The sequence below is a fragment of the Mustelus asterias genome, chromosome 5 (genome assembly GCF_964213995.1).
Source record: "Mustelus asterias chromosome 5, sMusAst1.hap1.1, whole genome shotgun sequence".
Taxonomy (NCBI): domain Eukaryota; kingdom Metazoa; phylum Chordata; class Chondrichthyes; order Carcharhiniformes; family Triakidae; genus Mustelus; species Mustelus asterias.
In genome coordinates, this window is record NC_135805.1 from 42,263,553 (window position 1) to 42,280,078 (window position 16,526).

The window sequence follows — 16,526 nt, forward strand, 5'->3', positions numbered from 1 at the left end:
TTGCTCGTTATTTTTTTTGAGAGAGAAATTTACAGCATGGAAACAGGCCCTTCGGCCCAACTTGTCCATGCCATCCTTTTTTTTTTAAAACCATGAAGCTAGTCCCAATTTCCCACGTTTGGCCCATATCCCTCTATACCCCATCTTACCCATGTAACTGTCTAAATGCTTTTTAAAAGACAAAATTGTACCCGCCTCTTCTACTACCTCTGGCAGCTTGTTCCATACACTCACTACCCTCTGTGAAAAGAAAATGCCCCTCTGGACCCTTTTTTAACCTAAGGATTCGAACTTTTAAATGTCGAATCCTTAGCTTTTTAAAAAAAATTATCTATGATTAACTGCAAGATCGGGTGATTGGCACAACCCACTGAAGTGGTGAGAGAAATAATGGTGGAGGCAGAAGTTGATGTGAATGGATGAAAGAGGAACAGGAAAGAGGGGAGGTGGAGCAAGAGTATGGTGGAGGAGGAGTGAAAGGGAGGGGCTATGGGAAGGGAGGAAAGAGCATGGAAAAGCAAGTGGGAAAGAGAGAAAAGAGTGGATAAGAGAGGGACTGTTTCATTTCATTCCCACTTCTGGTTGAGACAATTTTGATGCTATCACAATCAAGCCATGGCTATTGGAATTCCTTTTACATGGCATAACGAAGCAGTTAGCCCTTCAATCAAATTCTAATTGGCAGTAAATCCATCAGTGGGATCCAGCAGCAACTGAATGGCATTCTACTGGAGAACAGGTGGGTGGAACAGGTTCATCAGAACTCTGTGGGAGGGCAAGTTGGCCGATAGCAACTAAAAATGTTAGAGGGAATTCTTCTAGACTGTTTAAAAGGAGCTAATTTGTGAGAGGGGAACCCACCCATGGGTCTCTTGCTCAGCAAAAGGGTGGCAGCTTGGGAGGAGGGTGAGTGGAAGTCCTGGATTTCTTCAGCGTCAAGGTCTGAATGATAGTCCTGCATTAGCACAACGATAATGTAGCGAGTATTGCCATGTGGGATTCTATGATGCCCCAGCTAAACGATTGTCAATTAAAGGGATTTAATTTGAATCATGAGCTACACAGAGGTTTGATATTAGCTTTAAGCATTCAAATTATTATATTGCTGCTCTTCAAATTTGGCTTGGTGAAATGGTCAGCTCTGGCCCTGAGTTTGTGATGAGAACAAATAAGCTAATTTTCTCCTAGACAGTGACATTGTATAGGAAGTGACATTCTACTGATGTTAAATCATGCTTCTTTTAATAAGCCAATGGCAGCAACTACAGGTGGAATAATTGATGATCATGACTGATCCTCTATCTCAACCCCATACTCCCCCCATACCCCTTGATGCCTTTAGAGTCCAGGTCTATCGATTTCCTTCTTAAATATATTCAGTGGCTTGGCCTCCACAGCCTTGCACAGAACTTGACATAGGAGCTTAGAATTAATTTGAAACTGAATGTTGCAGCCCACGCAGTAATGTTAATATACAAGATTATGGATTTTTTTTAACTCCATCCTTAAGTTACAAAGCCAATGCTCAGATTGGACAGGGCAAACCTAAATCCATTCCCTGCTTGCTCCAAAAACCATATTCAAAATCCAACTGAATCCAATTCATGGTTCCCACAAGAGAGACAAACAAGATCCAAGCTGATGAGGTATGGCATTTCACCCTATCTAAGGCTGGATCTAACACTTGACCTTAGCCAAAAGGCCGAGAAGCGAGAAGGACATTGTTTTACTGGTAGTACTTAATGACAAGGATTTGGGTGTAGGGAGCACAGTTTCAAATGCGTGCATGGTATAAAATTCAGAAACATAATAAATAACTACTTGGATAGTAACATGCATCAGGAGGATATAGACTGATAAAATTGGCAGTCACATGACAGATACACTTTAAAGCAAATAAGTGTGAAGTGATACACTTTGGAAGAAATGATACTGAGAGGCAATGTGATCCAAATGGCACTGTTAGGGTGTTGCAAGAGGAGAGAGACCTGGGGGGTGCATAGTCACAAATCTTTGAAGGTGGCAGGGCAAGTTGATAATGTAGTTAAGAAAGCTTATGAGATACTTGGTTGGCTTTGTAAATAGTGGCACCGAATATTTAAAAAAGTTATTTGCAAGTCACTGATTAGGCCTCAGCTGGACTACTGTGCACAATTCTGTACTTTAGGAAGGATATCAAAAATTTTAGACAGGATACGGAGAAGGTTTACCAGGATTCTACTAAGGATGAGGGATTTGCGTTCTGTGGAGCGATTGGAAAAGTTGGAATTCTTCTCCTTAAGATAAAGGAAGTTAAAGGGTGACCCAATAGATTTATTTGGGGTTTTGATAGGACACGTAGTGAGAAATTGTTTCCTCTCTAAAGTGAGGCAGTAATTAGATATCATAGGTTTAAAATCAAGGGCAAATTAAATAGAGAGGATTTTAGGAGAAACATTTTCACAGAGAGGGTTATTAGGATTCGGAAAACACCACCCAAAAGAGTGGTGGAAGCAGATTCCATGGGAAATTTCAAAAGGCATTTAACATATACTTGAAGAGAATGAATGTGGAGGGTGATGAAGAAATAGCTGGGGCGAGGATAGCTTTCCCATTAGCCGGCACAGGCCAAGATAACTCATTCTCTGTTGTGAGATTCTTTGCTCATATTTATTTTTATTTTATTATTCCACATTCATGACATTTATCTTGTTTTCACCACAGCAAATCAATTAATATTCCTAGAAAATAAAGATTCTTACAGTATGAAACTCCAACTCTGAAATCTTCTCAGGTTGCCCTGACCCAAAGTAGTAAACTCTGATTATATGATCTGTGCTCCCTGTTGCCAGAAACATTCCACCTGTAAAGAAAGAGACAAACTCATGTGGGCATACATTATACACATCTGACCAATATTTAGAAGAACATATGCTTAATCAGCATCTCTCTCACAAGAACTTCAAAGGAAAGCACATAGATACAAATGAACTGTCGATACGGTTTTACCCTCAAAATGAGTAAACCATCCTGATCACATTTACAATCTGGCGAACTGGTGCAACGACAATAATCTCTCCCTCAATGTCAACAAAACGAAGGAGATAGTCAACGACTTTAGGAAGCGTAATGGAGAACATGCCCCTGTCTACATCAATGGGGACGAAGTAGAAATGGTTGAGAGCTTCAATTTTTAGATCTCCAGATCACCAACAACCTGTCCTGGTTCCCTCCATGCCGACACTATAGTTAAGAAAGCCCATCAGCACCTCTACTTTCTCAGGAGACGAAGGAAATTTGGCATGTCCGCTACGACTCTCTCCAACTTGTACAGATGCACCACAGATGCATTCTTTCTGTTGTATCACAATTTGGTATGGCTCCTGCTCTGTCCAAGACTGCAAGAAACTACAAAGGGTCGTGAACGAAGCCCAGTCCATCACGCAAACCAGCCTCCCATCCATTGACTCTGTCTGCACTTCCCATTGCATCGTAAAGGCAGCCAGCATAATCAAGGACCCCACGCACCCCAGACATACTCTCTTCCATCTTCTTCCATCGGGAAAAAAAAGGTACAAAAAGGCAAGATTATAACAGAATCAATTAATTGAGCCTAGTCAAAGGCTTAGTTCCCTTTATCTAGTCACATAAGCCAAGGGTTGAGCTCTTGGAGTGCTCAATAGCAAGAATCTGGCACCAATTCTCAAACATGGAGCCCTGAATCAGGGACCCAGAGAGGACGTTGGCTAGTTTAAGACTGATCACCTTGGCTAGAGGCGGGTAGTATATTGTGCTAATAGTGAGGTTTACATGATTTTTTGTTCGGAAAGTTTACGTGTTTTGTTACCTTAAACCTCCAGCGTGAGGATTAATAGTGCTTAAAAAATATTGTGTTGCTCATTGATATGGATTGCTGTTTCAAGTTGGCTTCTGATGCTTGTAGACAGGAGTTCATACAATCAAAAATCTATCTAACTCTGCCTCGAATAGATACAGTAAATAATTAATAATTAATGATAATTAATGAATAATAAATTCAATCTCTAATTAGATATCAGATTAAAGGCCCCAACAAATCATAAATGATGAAACCAATTGCAATGGATTCGACTCATTGCTTATGTGCAACTTCTGCACTTAGGTAGCAATTTAATTCAGCAACAACTTTAAACCAGTCCTGCCAATTTGAAATAGGAAGAACTCGTGCTTTCAGAATCTTTAAAAAGTTTGAAAGGTTCTGTTTAAGTAACATAAATCCAGATATATCCACAGAATAGATCGTACAACAAATCCCAATTCTTAGTTCCCTTTATCTTTGTTGATTATGATTTGGTTACACGGGTTCATTGATCATATCAAGTATCCATAAAATATGACAATACATGGGGAAGTTTTGCAACTAACTGATTTCTCCCATCCAATTTTCAAGATCTTTATCATTAAATTAATGATAAAATGTATCGAGTCATTAATATTTACTAGGCTTGTAAACTTGAAGGAGGTTTGTTTGAACCGATGGCTGGTCAGAGATCTTTTTCTGTCAACTAATAATCAAGCACTTGACCCCTGTAATTGGATTGTTCAATATCACATTGTAGTTCTAAGATTTCAAATTAAGAAGAATGATAGCAGGGTGGTAATGTTACTGCACTAATAATATAGAGGTCCAGCCTGCTACTGTGGAAACATGCATTCAAATCCCACCATGGCAGCTGGGGGAATTTAAATTCAATTAATTAATAACGATCATGAAACTGGATCATCATTAAAAAAACCATCTGGTTCACTAATGTCCTCCTACTAGTGTCTAGTCTACACATGACTCCAAATCCACATTAATGTGATTGACTCTTCACTGTCCTAAGAAATGTAGCAAGTCACTCAAATATCTCAAACCTTCGCAAGAGAAGGACACTGTCAGTGTACGTAACATCATTTGGACTACAATGGTTCATGGAAGTGGCTCACCACCACCTCTCAATGGCAATTAGGGACAAAAATGCCCATCTAAGTTAACCCCATTTGCCTGCATTTGGCCCATATCCCTCTAAACCTTTTCCATTCAAGTCCTTTTCTGTCCAAATGCCTTTTAAATGTTGTCAATGTCCCTGCCTCAACCACTTCCTCCAGCAGCTCATTCCAAACATGCATCACCCTCTGTCTAAAAAAGTTGTTCAAAAAGTTGCTTATGTACATGACCATAGAAACAATGATGTCAATTTCTAGCAAGAGGTCATTTAAAAGATTTAAACATAAATTAAGTTTGTTTATCACATTCCACAGACAGCTGTCAAATGATTTAGACATCACAAACTGGGTTTTATGTAACATACTAAAACATAGATGTCAACTAAATAAGTTCCATGTGTTTTAAGAACAATTGATAACACTAACGGTGTGAATATTTCTAATACATGTACAGACTGTTTAGATATTGATGTATTTAAAGGTTGCGTATGCTTGGTTGCTGGATTATGCCACCTACTATACACCAAATAAATCTTGACGAAGACACAGCCAGAATTCTCCAGCCGCTTGCTAGAAATTGACATCATTGTTTCTGTTGGCATACTCCCTGCCACTGGTTTCCCAGCGGCATAGGGTGGCTTCAATGGGAATTCCAATTTAAAATGGTGGGACCGGAGGATCCTGCCGCCAGCGAACGGCACACCACCTCCCACTGCTGAGAAAAAGACTGAGGGGAGGCCAGAGAAACTTGCCCATAATTTGTTTGCTAAGAAATATTGGAATGGAATTATGATGGTGATAATGATTGTTGAATCTGCAGTTCCTCTGAAGGCTCAGATGAGACTCTTCATTTGGAGTGATTTGATTTTGGCTCTCCATTTTCCATACCAATCTTGCAGCAATAAATCACACTGCTGTCAGGCAAATTAACCTATTATTATTTTAACTCCAAGTGGCAGTGTGTGGTAATTGCCTTAAATGCAGGAAAGTTGCATGCATTGGTGATTTTAATGAGGGAAAATCTATGAGAATTAACTTAGAATCATCGAATGGGCACAACACAGAAGGAGGCCATTTGGCCCAATACATACATGCCGGTTCTCTACAAGAGTGAAGCTAGTCCTATTTTCCTGCCTATTCCCCTCAGACCTGCACTATTTTTCTCTTCACAATAATCATCCAATTCGCTTTTGAAAGCCACAGGTGAATCTCACCACATTCTTGGGCTGTTCATTCCAGATCCTAACCACTAGCTGCGTAAAGAAAGCTTTTCCTCATGTTGCTTTTGTGCTTTTTTTTTTGCCATTCACATTAAATCGGTGTCCTGGTGTTCTCCCTTCCTACTCGTCCAGACACCTCATGATTTTCAACAGCTCCATCAAATCTCCTCCAGTCAAATCAAAACCATAGAGTTATTGAGTCACAGACCAGAATTTTCCAGCTGTTCACACTGGCGGAATTTACAGAAATGTAGGAAAATTAGTGACAAGCTTTAGAGTCAAACATGTGCAGATGAGTCTACATTTTATTCAAATGTGGAAAAGGGAAATAACCAAAAACGAGAACCAGTCTTAATGATATTTACAAAGTGGTATTAAAATGTTTATACAAAAGTAGCAGTTCTGAAATACATATTTGCATTTTCAATGTTCGAATGGCAACTTAATATCTGATTTTCCAGGCAGTAGAACATGAGCCACCGATGCACTGCTAAGTATAAAATAAAGATTTTTAAAAGCAATCCAAGTGTCGGACCCAAATCCCATTGACAGTGGTGACTGGACCAGAAAGTCCCGCTGCTGTCAAATGGTGCGCTGCCATGAGAAACACGCTGTGGGTGACCAGAGAATCCTCCCCTAGAGTTTTACAGCACACAAGAGGTCCTTCAGCCCATCAATTTTATGTCAGCCATCAGGTACCTATTTATTCCAGCCATGGCCCATAACCAGTGTCAGCTGTGGCTCAACTGGTAACACCCATGCTGTTGGGTCACAAGATTCAAGGTTCAAGTCTCACTCTAAGGCTTGAAGCTACCACTCCAATGCAGTACTGAGGGAGTGCAACACTGCAGGAGACACCAGGTGGAATTTACTGCACCCCCCCCGACGGCATATTTCAAGGCGGCAGAGGCGGCCTGCAATTGACCAGCGGTGGGACTGAAAGGGGGTTTGCCGTCGGTGGTACCAAAAGATCCTGCCAGTGAGACCAGCTAGAAAGTTCCGGCCACCGTCTTTCAGATGAGTCATTAAACCAGGGCAATACCAGCCAATATTCCAGTTGGGACAGAACTAGTATTTCATAAAGGTTCATGTTTCAGGTCAGTGACTTTACGCCAGTATACTAATCAAAGATCACAGACCTGAAATTTTGGGCTGATTTTGATGGAGTCTGAATGAGCAGATTGGGAGGCAAGGGGATGTTGAAAAATAACAAGGGAGAGGAGTGACCAATTCAGGGCAATGCCATGGCTAATGGACGGTCCCCACCCAACAGCAACACCAACACCTGCCCTCAATAACCACTTCAAGCTCCTCACATTCCTCACCGAGATCTGCCTGACAAGGCCAAGCAACCCCCGATCACACTTCCTGCACAGGGAGCATCCATCGCTGTCTCTCTCGGCTGGATGCAGTGCTGGATCCACTGCCAACCCTTGAACTGGAAGATAAGCCAAAAATTGGATCTTGGCTCCCCCAAATGGCTGAAGCAGGGTTGCCCCAGCTTTTCAGTCCGTCTTTGGGGCTACTGATGTCCTAACAAATCCAGCCTGTTAACTTTGTTTCTCTCCACAGAGATGCTGCAAGATCTGCTACATGTTTCATAGAATCCCTACAGTATAGGAGGCCATTCGACCCATTAAATCTGCACCGACTCTCCGACAGAGCATCTTACCCAGGCCCTATTCCCATAACCGCACCTATTTACCCCACTAATCCCCATGACCGACACATCTTGGAACACTAAGGGGTAATTTAGCATAGTCAATCAACCTAACCTACACATCTTTGGACTGTGGGAGGAAGCCAGAGCAACAGGGATAAACCCTCACAGACACAACATTTTTTGATTTTTATTTCATATTTTAAGCATTCGCAGTATTTTCCTTCTGTTTTTCTAATAGTTCACCACAACCTCCTTGCTTTTGTACTCTATGCTTCTATTTACAAAGTCCAGAATCCTATATGCCTTATTAACCACATTCTCAATCTGTCCTGTTTTAGTGCACATATTCCCCAGATCCCTTTGTTCCTGGGCACTCTTTAGAATTGTGTCCTGTATTTCATATTGTCTCTCCTCGTTCTTCTTACCAAAGGTATGTGTTCACACTTCTCCACATTAAATTTTATCCATCATATGCCATCCCATTCCACCAGCCTATTTATGTCCTCCTGAAGTCCATCGCTACTCTCCCCAGATTTCACACTACATCCGAGTTATGTGTCATCCACTAATTTTGAAATGCTGCCCTGCAAACCAAGTCTAGGTAATTATTAGAACAAGGAAAGACTTCTAACATGTTTTCAGCAACAGATGACTGCCGAGCGACAAAAACATGGAGCAGCATAATTAATAGTCTAAGTCACCTACTCCACAACTCCCTCTCGGTGGTCCCGAGACGCAGCTGTGTATGTGCCATTAGAGAAATCTATGCTCCCAGGACAATCGGAGTCACCCACTCCACTAAGATTTCATTTGAAATTACTGACAATTTAATTGAAAGATTTGCTGACGTAATGCAACTAATTACAGCATCACCATGTTACAATTTTAGCAGTCAAAAGAAAATTTACTTGATAGCTCGGTGTAACATTCATTTTCTTTAGGCAACCTGAGCTTGTAATTGAAATTCAATGCAATGTTTCTTTAATAAAATTGTTGCTTGCATCCAAAATGAAACTTTCTTTGGAAACAATGGAATTAATTTCTGAACCATATTTGCAGAAATGTAGGAAAATTAGTGACAAGCTATATAGAGTCAAAATGTATGGAAGAGTCTACATTTTATTCAAATGGAGGACAGGGAAATAGCCAAAAACGAGAATCAGCCTTAATAATATTTACAAAGTGGTATCAAATGTACATACAAATGGAGCAGTTCTAGAATACAAATTTGCATTTTCAATGTTCAAATGACAACTTAATATCTGATTTTACAGGCAGTAGAACAGAAGCCACCAATACATTACTAAGTATAAAATAAAGATTTTCAAACAACCCAAGTCACAGACCCAAACATAAGAAATGGGGCACAAGTACAATTAGCTAGACCTCCACAAGGCAAGAGACAAAGTTCCACACAAAAAGTTTTAAGTTAAATTCAGATTTAGAGAGAGAATAGATAAGAAAATGCTCAAAGATGGCAAGTGAGTATTTGTCAGGAGTTATAGAGTAGGGGTGAGGTGCTACGCAGGATGTCTCAAGACTCAGTATTAGGAACACCACTATTCTAATATACTTAAATGATCTGGATCGGAAACTCAAGTGAGAAGTATTAAATCTACAAATGGTACCAAAGTGGTGGCAGCATTGGAATCAGCTAAGAAATAACAAAATTGCTTGAACAAAAGATGCATGGAGGCAGAATGGAAAACCCAATGTTGTATATACGAGTGCAAAGCAGTACACATAGAAGCAACACAAAGGCCAAAATTCTCTGACCATTCACGCCCCGCCACCAGTGCCAGCGAGAACGTGGAATTTGGCGCTCAGCCAAATCACCATTCACTGCAGCGGAACCAGCCGCAAGCGCGGTCCGGTGCATAATCAATGAAAAAATTACAAATTAACCTGAGAGAGACTTGGGAGTCTTAGAACCAGGAGCTAAACATATCCAATGATTGCAGAGAAGTAATCAACAAAGCCAACAGAATGTTGAACAACACTGTAAAGTAACAGTCAAAAAGTCACAAAATCATGACTGCCCATATTGAAGTTGACAATTAACTCCTTCATTTTGTGGATATTATTCCTGCTGCAACCAAAGGCCTTTCCTTTGCTGCACCGCACAGAACTTATTTTCCCAACATAGAATCATAGGTCAGGAGCTTGTAAATAAGAAATCAACTTCCCTCTTCAAGTGTATCAATATACAGCTTTTAATTCCAACCACGAGTAAGATTAATACACCAGCTATCTTGTCACGAATGCCCCTCTATTTCCATACACAAAATGCCTATTATTTGTCAGTCTGCATTGGCACAATCCACATTCAACAATTAGAACTTGTATTAATATAGCACCTTTAACATAAAAACAAAACTTAACATACGTCACAGGTGTTTTATAAAGTAAGACCTGGCACTGAGCCAGATACAGCCACATTAGGGCCGATGACCTAAAGTTTGGGGCTTAATGGTGTGGTAGCTGAAGTCACGGCGGAGCAATGGTGGAGCAATTAAAATCAGGGATGCAGAAGAGACCAGAATTAGAAAAGTGCAGATATCTCAAAACATTATGATGCTGGATAGATAGAGGGTCAAGGACACAGAGGGATTTGAAACAAGGATGAGATTTCTAAAATCGAAGCACTGCTAAACCTACAGTCAAAGTAGGTCAGTGACTACAGAGGTGATGAGTAAACGGGAGGGAGAAAGACACAGGCAGCAGAGTTTTGGGTGACCTGAAGTTTATAGAGAGTAAAATACAAGTAATGGGAATATGCATCAAAAATATAAAGGAAAAAAGGATGACTTCCAACATCCAACTTTCAACATAACATGTGAAAAATAAGAACACTACAGATGGTCCCAGCAAAACCGAAGCACAAGCCATCCATTCATCCAGATGAATATTTGCTCTTTTTAAAAAACAGATAATATTCTGCACGCATTACGTTAATGACTACAAAAAAATCAATTTAAATATTTGTCATATTATGCAATGCACAGATAACCTAAATAGAAATTGGTACATAAAGTACTCTAGTCTTTTGGGAGTGGGTGAGAGAAGGGATCACACACAAACCTCAACCACTTGTATTAATGTAACCCTTGTAACAGAATAAAACGTCTCAAGGTGCAGTTCTCTTTAATATTACAATAAGTAACTTTGTAATAGGTTCATCAACAAATCAAAAGCGAAACTACTGAAGTATCCACCTGGAAACAAAGCACTGGTCCTCAGATTCCTGAAACAGCTGCTAACATGGCTCACATTATCTGCAGCTAGATTCTTTCCCAGATGTATTTTTTAAATTATGAGATATATATTTGACAGCTACCTACACGTTGAGTTTTAAAACAATTACCGTCACCTCGATGTCTTAAGGATTAAAACCTTCAATGTCACTTACCAGCACTGAAAGAAGAACAGATCATTTGAACTCCTGGCCTTGGTCGCTCAGTAAATTTAATTGGCCGATGGCTGTATTTAAAAACAGAACATTAAAAAATTATCATAATTACCGTGGATTTAACCAACTTGTTTCATTTTAAACTGACGCAAAACACATTTCACATTTACTTTGAAGAGTACAGCCACTTTTCTACTCCTGAAGGTTATTCTTAAAGTGAAATTTGGCATGGGCAGCAATAGTTAGTATTGATTTTAAAAATAACTCCCATGTCAGTCAATGTCAAATTTATATAAAATTAATCACTCAGGTTACAGTAATTAATAAGATGTTGAAATGGCACACTCCAAACTAGTGTCAGTCCCGGCGAGAACTATTAGTATAGCAAATCACTACTGGTCTCCACACAGATGGCCAAGCTAGGGGTCTCTGAGGCCATTGAAGCACTGGGTGATCGGGACATGGTTGGGCAATGCCAGGCAGTGCCAACCTGGCATTGCCCCGTGCCAAACTAGGGTGCCAACTGACTCTGCCAGGTTGGCATTGCCAAGGTGCCAGTGGCAGTGACAAGGGAGGGGGGGGCCTGAAGAGGCAGATTGTGATCCAATTCATGCCGGTGAATCGCACCGGTTTTCTCACCCTAAATGTCACTTGGGTCATTTTTTGGAAAAGCTCCGCCCAATATCTGAAAGAGAAAATTTAAGTTTGATATTGGGCAAGATTCTCTGGCCTCCCCTCAGCGTTTTTCTCGTCAGAGTGCTGTTCTAGGTGGCAGAATCTTCTGGTCCCACCACGATCAATGGGAATTCCCACTGAAGTCACCTGTGGCAGGGGTCCGTCGCTGACAGGATCAGAGAATCCCACCAGTATGAAGGCAGGAAGGAAGCAGACGTGTGAGGGAACCGTGGTTTACTAAGGAGGTTGAATCTCTTGTGAATAGGAAGAAGGAGACTTATGTTAAGATGAGATGTGAAGGCTCAGTTAGGGCGCTTGAGAGTTACAAGTTAGCCAGGAAGGACCTAAAGAAAGAGTTAAGAAGAGCCAGGAGGGGACATGAGAAGTCTTTGGCAGGTAGGATCAAGGAAAACCCTAAAGCTTTCTATAGGTATGTCAGGAGTAAAAGAATGACTAGGGTAAGATTAGGGCCAGTCAAGGACAGTAGTGGGAAGTTGTGCGTGGAGTCTGAAGAGGTAGGAGAGGCACTAAATGAATATTTTTCGTCGGTATTCACACTGGAGAGGGACAGTGTTGTCGAGGGGAGTACTGAGATGCAGGCTGTTGGACTGGATGGGATTGATGTTCATAAGGAGGAGGTGTTAGCAATTCTGGAAAGGGTAAAAATAGATAAGTCCCCTGGGCCGGATGGGATTTATCCTAGGATTCTCTGGGAGGCTAGAGAGGAGATTGCAGAGCCTTGGGTTTGATCTTTGTGTCGTCATTGTCTACAGGAACAGTGCCAGAAGACTGGAGGATAGCAAATGTTGTCCCCTTGTTCAAGAAGAGGAGTAGGGACAACCCTGGTAATTATAAACCGGTGAGCCTTACTTCTGTTGTGGGCAAAGTATTGGAAAGGATTATAAGAGATAGGATTTATAATCAGCTAGAAAGGAATAATTTGATTAGGGATAGTCAGCACAATTTTGTGAAGGGTAGGTCGTGCCTCACAAGCCTTATTGAGTTCTTTGAGAAGGTGACCAAAGAGGTGGATGAAGGTAAAGCGGTTGATGTGGTGTATATGGATTTCAGCAAAGTGTTTGATAAGGTTCCCCATGGTAAGCTTTTGCAGAAAATACGGACACATGGGATTGAGGGTGATTTAGTGGTTTGGATCAGGAATTGGCTAGCTGGAAGAAAACAGAGGGTGGTGGTTGATGGGAAATATTCATCCTGGAGTTCAGTGACTAGTGGTGTACCGCAAGGATCTGTTTTGGGGCCACTGCTGTTTGTCATTTTTATAAATGACCTGGATGAGGGTGTGGAAGGATAGATTAGTAAATTTGCGGATGACACTAAAGTCGGTGGAGTTGTAGACAGTGCGGAGGGAAGTGGTAGGTTACAGAGGGACATAGATAAGCTGCAGAGCTGGGCTGAGAGGTGGCAAATGGAGTTTAATGCGGAAAAGTATGAGGTGACTCACTTTGGAAGAAGTAACAGGAATACAGAGTACTGGGCTAATGGTAAGATACTTGGTAGTGTGGATGAGCAGAGGGATCTGGGTGTCCATGTGCATTGATCCCTGAAAGTTGGCACCCAGGTTGATAGGGTTGTTAAGAAGGCGTACGGTGTGTTAGCTTTTATTGGTAGAGGGATTGAGTTTCAGAGCCAGGAGGTCAAGCTGCAACTGTACAAAACTCTGGTGCGGCCGCATTTGGAGTATTGCGTACAGTTCTGGTCGCCGCATTATAGGAAAGATGTGAAGTGTTGGAAAGGGTGCAGAGGATATTTACCAGGATGTTGCCTGGTATGGTGGGAAAATCGTATGAGGAAAGGCTCAGGGGCTTGAGGTTGTTTTCGTTAGAGAGAAGAAGGTTAAGAGGTGACTTAATAGAGGCATACAAGATGATCAGAGGATTAGTTAGGGTGGATAGTGAGAGCCTTTTTCCTCGGATGGTGATGGCTAGCACGAGGGGACATAGCTTTAAATTGAGGGGTGAGAGATATAGGACAGATGTAAGAGGTAGGTTCTTTACTCAGAGAGTAGTAAGGGCGTGGAATGCCCTGCCTGCAGCAGTAGTGGACTCGTCAACATTAAGAGCATTCAAATGGTTATTGAATAAACATATGGATGACATTGGAATAGTGTAGATTAGAGGGACTTTAGATTGGTTCCACTGGTCGGCGCAACATCGAGGGCCGAAGGGCCTGTACTGCGCTGTAGTGTTCTATGTTCTATAACCTTTTTATAAAAAATTAATACTTTAGACATGAAAGTAAATCCTTGAAAATATATTGCAAAAGTATTGCCTCCCTTTTGAGGCAAAAGATCTTTGCGTATTGATAATAAAGCAACAGTCAAAGCAGCATAATAAAATACTCCTGTCCATCACACAAGCTATAAGATTATAAGACAATAAGTCTTGGCAGAATTGAAATTGGCAAGTATTGTTTGAGGTCCTCACAAAACAAAAATGTCTTCTGAATAGGATAATATATTGAACGGATACAAATCAAAGAAATTATAATTAAAATGTTAAATCAATGTTCTAATATTCACTAATAAGACAACATTTCCGGCAGACCCTAGAGCTGAGGCTTTCTCTAGCTCTTGAGGTAACACCTTTGCCAATGGTGTGAGTTACCTCAGGGGTCACTACATGTTCACAGGAATCCCGGCAAAATAGGTATTGAGGAACTGCCTCCCTTCATGCAAAGGTCCATTTAATTGTTTACCGGGTGATATGGTGACCATCAGCAAGGGTACAAAGTGTTTATTAATATATTACTAGGTAATTATAAACAAAAAGGGAGTAAGAACTGGGATGTAATATTACATAACATAACTTTGCTCCTTCACTAATGGATGGCACTGATTCTAACATAAAAAGTCATTCAGAAATTGCACCACAACTTTAAATACCAGGAATTACATGCAGAGATGGACACACACTGACAGACACGCACTCTCTTTACAAATTGGATTCCAAACAGGTTTACAAAAGTACAGCCAAATGACTAACACTAAGGTGTGATGGTTAAGTTCTTTCAATCACCCCTGTACCAAGTTCAATAACCATCAGAGAACTAGGCAATTGATGTTGAGCTGATTCCATGCATCACTCTCTTTGCATCATTACATTACTTAGCTTCACATTACAGCAATGACGCACTGAACTGACTCAACACACTTCATGAGTCAGAGAAGGAGGCAGTTCATTCAATGCCACTTTGAAGAATCCAAGAAAAAGTAATGTGTATTTAGAGTAGCATGAGTTAATCAAATTCAAGCAGCCTGGATTTTGTAATACCAGTGGTTTCCCAAACCATATTATAGATCTCTGGGAAACTATGAATCACATTATGGAATTCTGGAAAATGCTAAAGAATTTGAATAGTCAGCTCCATGAGCAAGCAAATATTCAGAGACATTTACACTCAGATCAACTGTTCTTTCAGCAAAAAACATGTTCAAACAGCAGCCTGAACAGGTAATAAGAAATAGATCAATTTGTTTAGGAATCTAGTCAAGCGATCAGCAGGTTTAACTTTCAGGAAAATGTTAGAAGTCCTGCTTTTTTTTGCCCGACCCATGTCGCGATGGTAAGTTCGCAGATTTTTTTTTAAGTGATCTGATTAGGTCTTAGTGGAACATGTGAAAATTAACCACCCATAATTTTAAATACACGTGCCTATCGAAATTGACTGTCACATCGAACGGTACACAAACACAACCCGAGTAAACTTTCTCAATTGGACACCAAAGCTTAAACTTAGAACAAGTATTTTTCAGTGACACTTAAGATATGGAAGGTCGTTCGTTGACATTCTCTCAGCTCAGGCATTTATACAAGTTACACAAAGGCAGTCGGGCACCAAACAGCCAATCAGGCCAGCGAACAGCCTAACCATGCCAGTAATCAAACATGATGTGGAGATGCCGGCATTGGACTGGGGTAAACACAGTAAGAAGTCTCACAACACCAGGTTAAAGTCCAACAGGTTTATTTGGTAGCAAAAGCCACTAGCTTTCGGAGCGCTGGTAAGTGGGAGTTCTGTTCACATCTGTTCGGTTCTGTATGCCCTGTTTGTGAACAGAACTCCCATTTACCTGACGAAAGAGCAGCGCTCCGAAAGCTAGTGGCTTTTGCTACCAAATAAATTGGTCGGACTTTAACCTGGTGTTGTGAGACTTCTTACAGTAATCAAAAAGCCAGGTCAACGAAGAGTCAAAACGTTGCCAGCAATCACAGTCAGAGAAATCTCAGAACAATTGGGGCAAATCAATTCAGGCTAGAGAGGGAAAATACAAGAGTTGAATTGTGTGTTATTGAGTTTGAGTACTCAGTCTAGTAAATTAGTATTCACTGGTTAGTTGAAACAAAATCAAAAGATGAATAGCGAACCCAAAAGGAAAATTGTTAGAGATGATGGCACTTGTCACAGTTGGAGAAAGTAGACTTAGGTTTTCTGAACAAGCAATCAATTGCACAGATAGGAATGAGAAGGTGATAGTCACATACAAATTGTGAAACCACTTGGCAGCATTGGAGCTCAAACCAGCTATAATCCATAATAGCACCATTTGAGGAGATATGGCAACACATTTCAATTACATCCGTGTCTGTGATAT

The 16,526-nt window shown here is 40.8% G+C and overlaps 1 protein-coding gene across 3 annotated transcripts in view; it reads right to left on the minus strand.

Moving 5' to 3' along the window:
* Positions 1-16,526, minus strand: part of phip (PHIP subunit of CUL4-Ring ligase complex) — a 228,272-nt gene that overhangs the window by 102,268 nt on the left and 109,478 nt on the right. For all 3 annotated transcript variants that reach the window (XM_078212450.1, XM_078212449.1, XM_078212448.1), the window contains exons 10-11: positions 11,240-11,310; positions 2,742-2,842 (exon numbers count right to left, since the gene is read on the minus strand). In XM_078212450.1, coding sequence (XP_078068576.1) covers positions 2,742-2,842; positions 11,240-11,310 — 172 coding nt within the window. The remainder of the gene's footprint in view (positions 1-2,741; positions 2,843-11,239; positions 11,311-16,526) is intronic.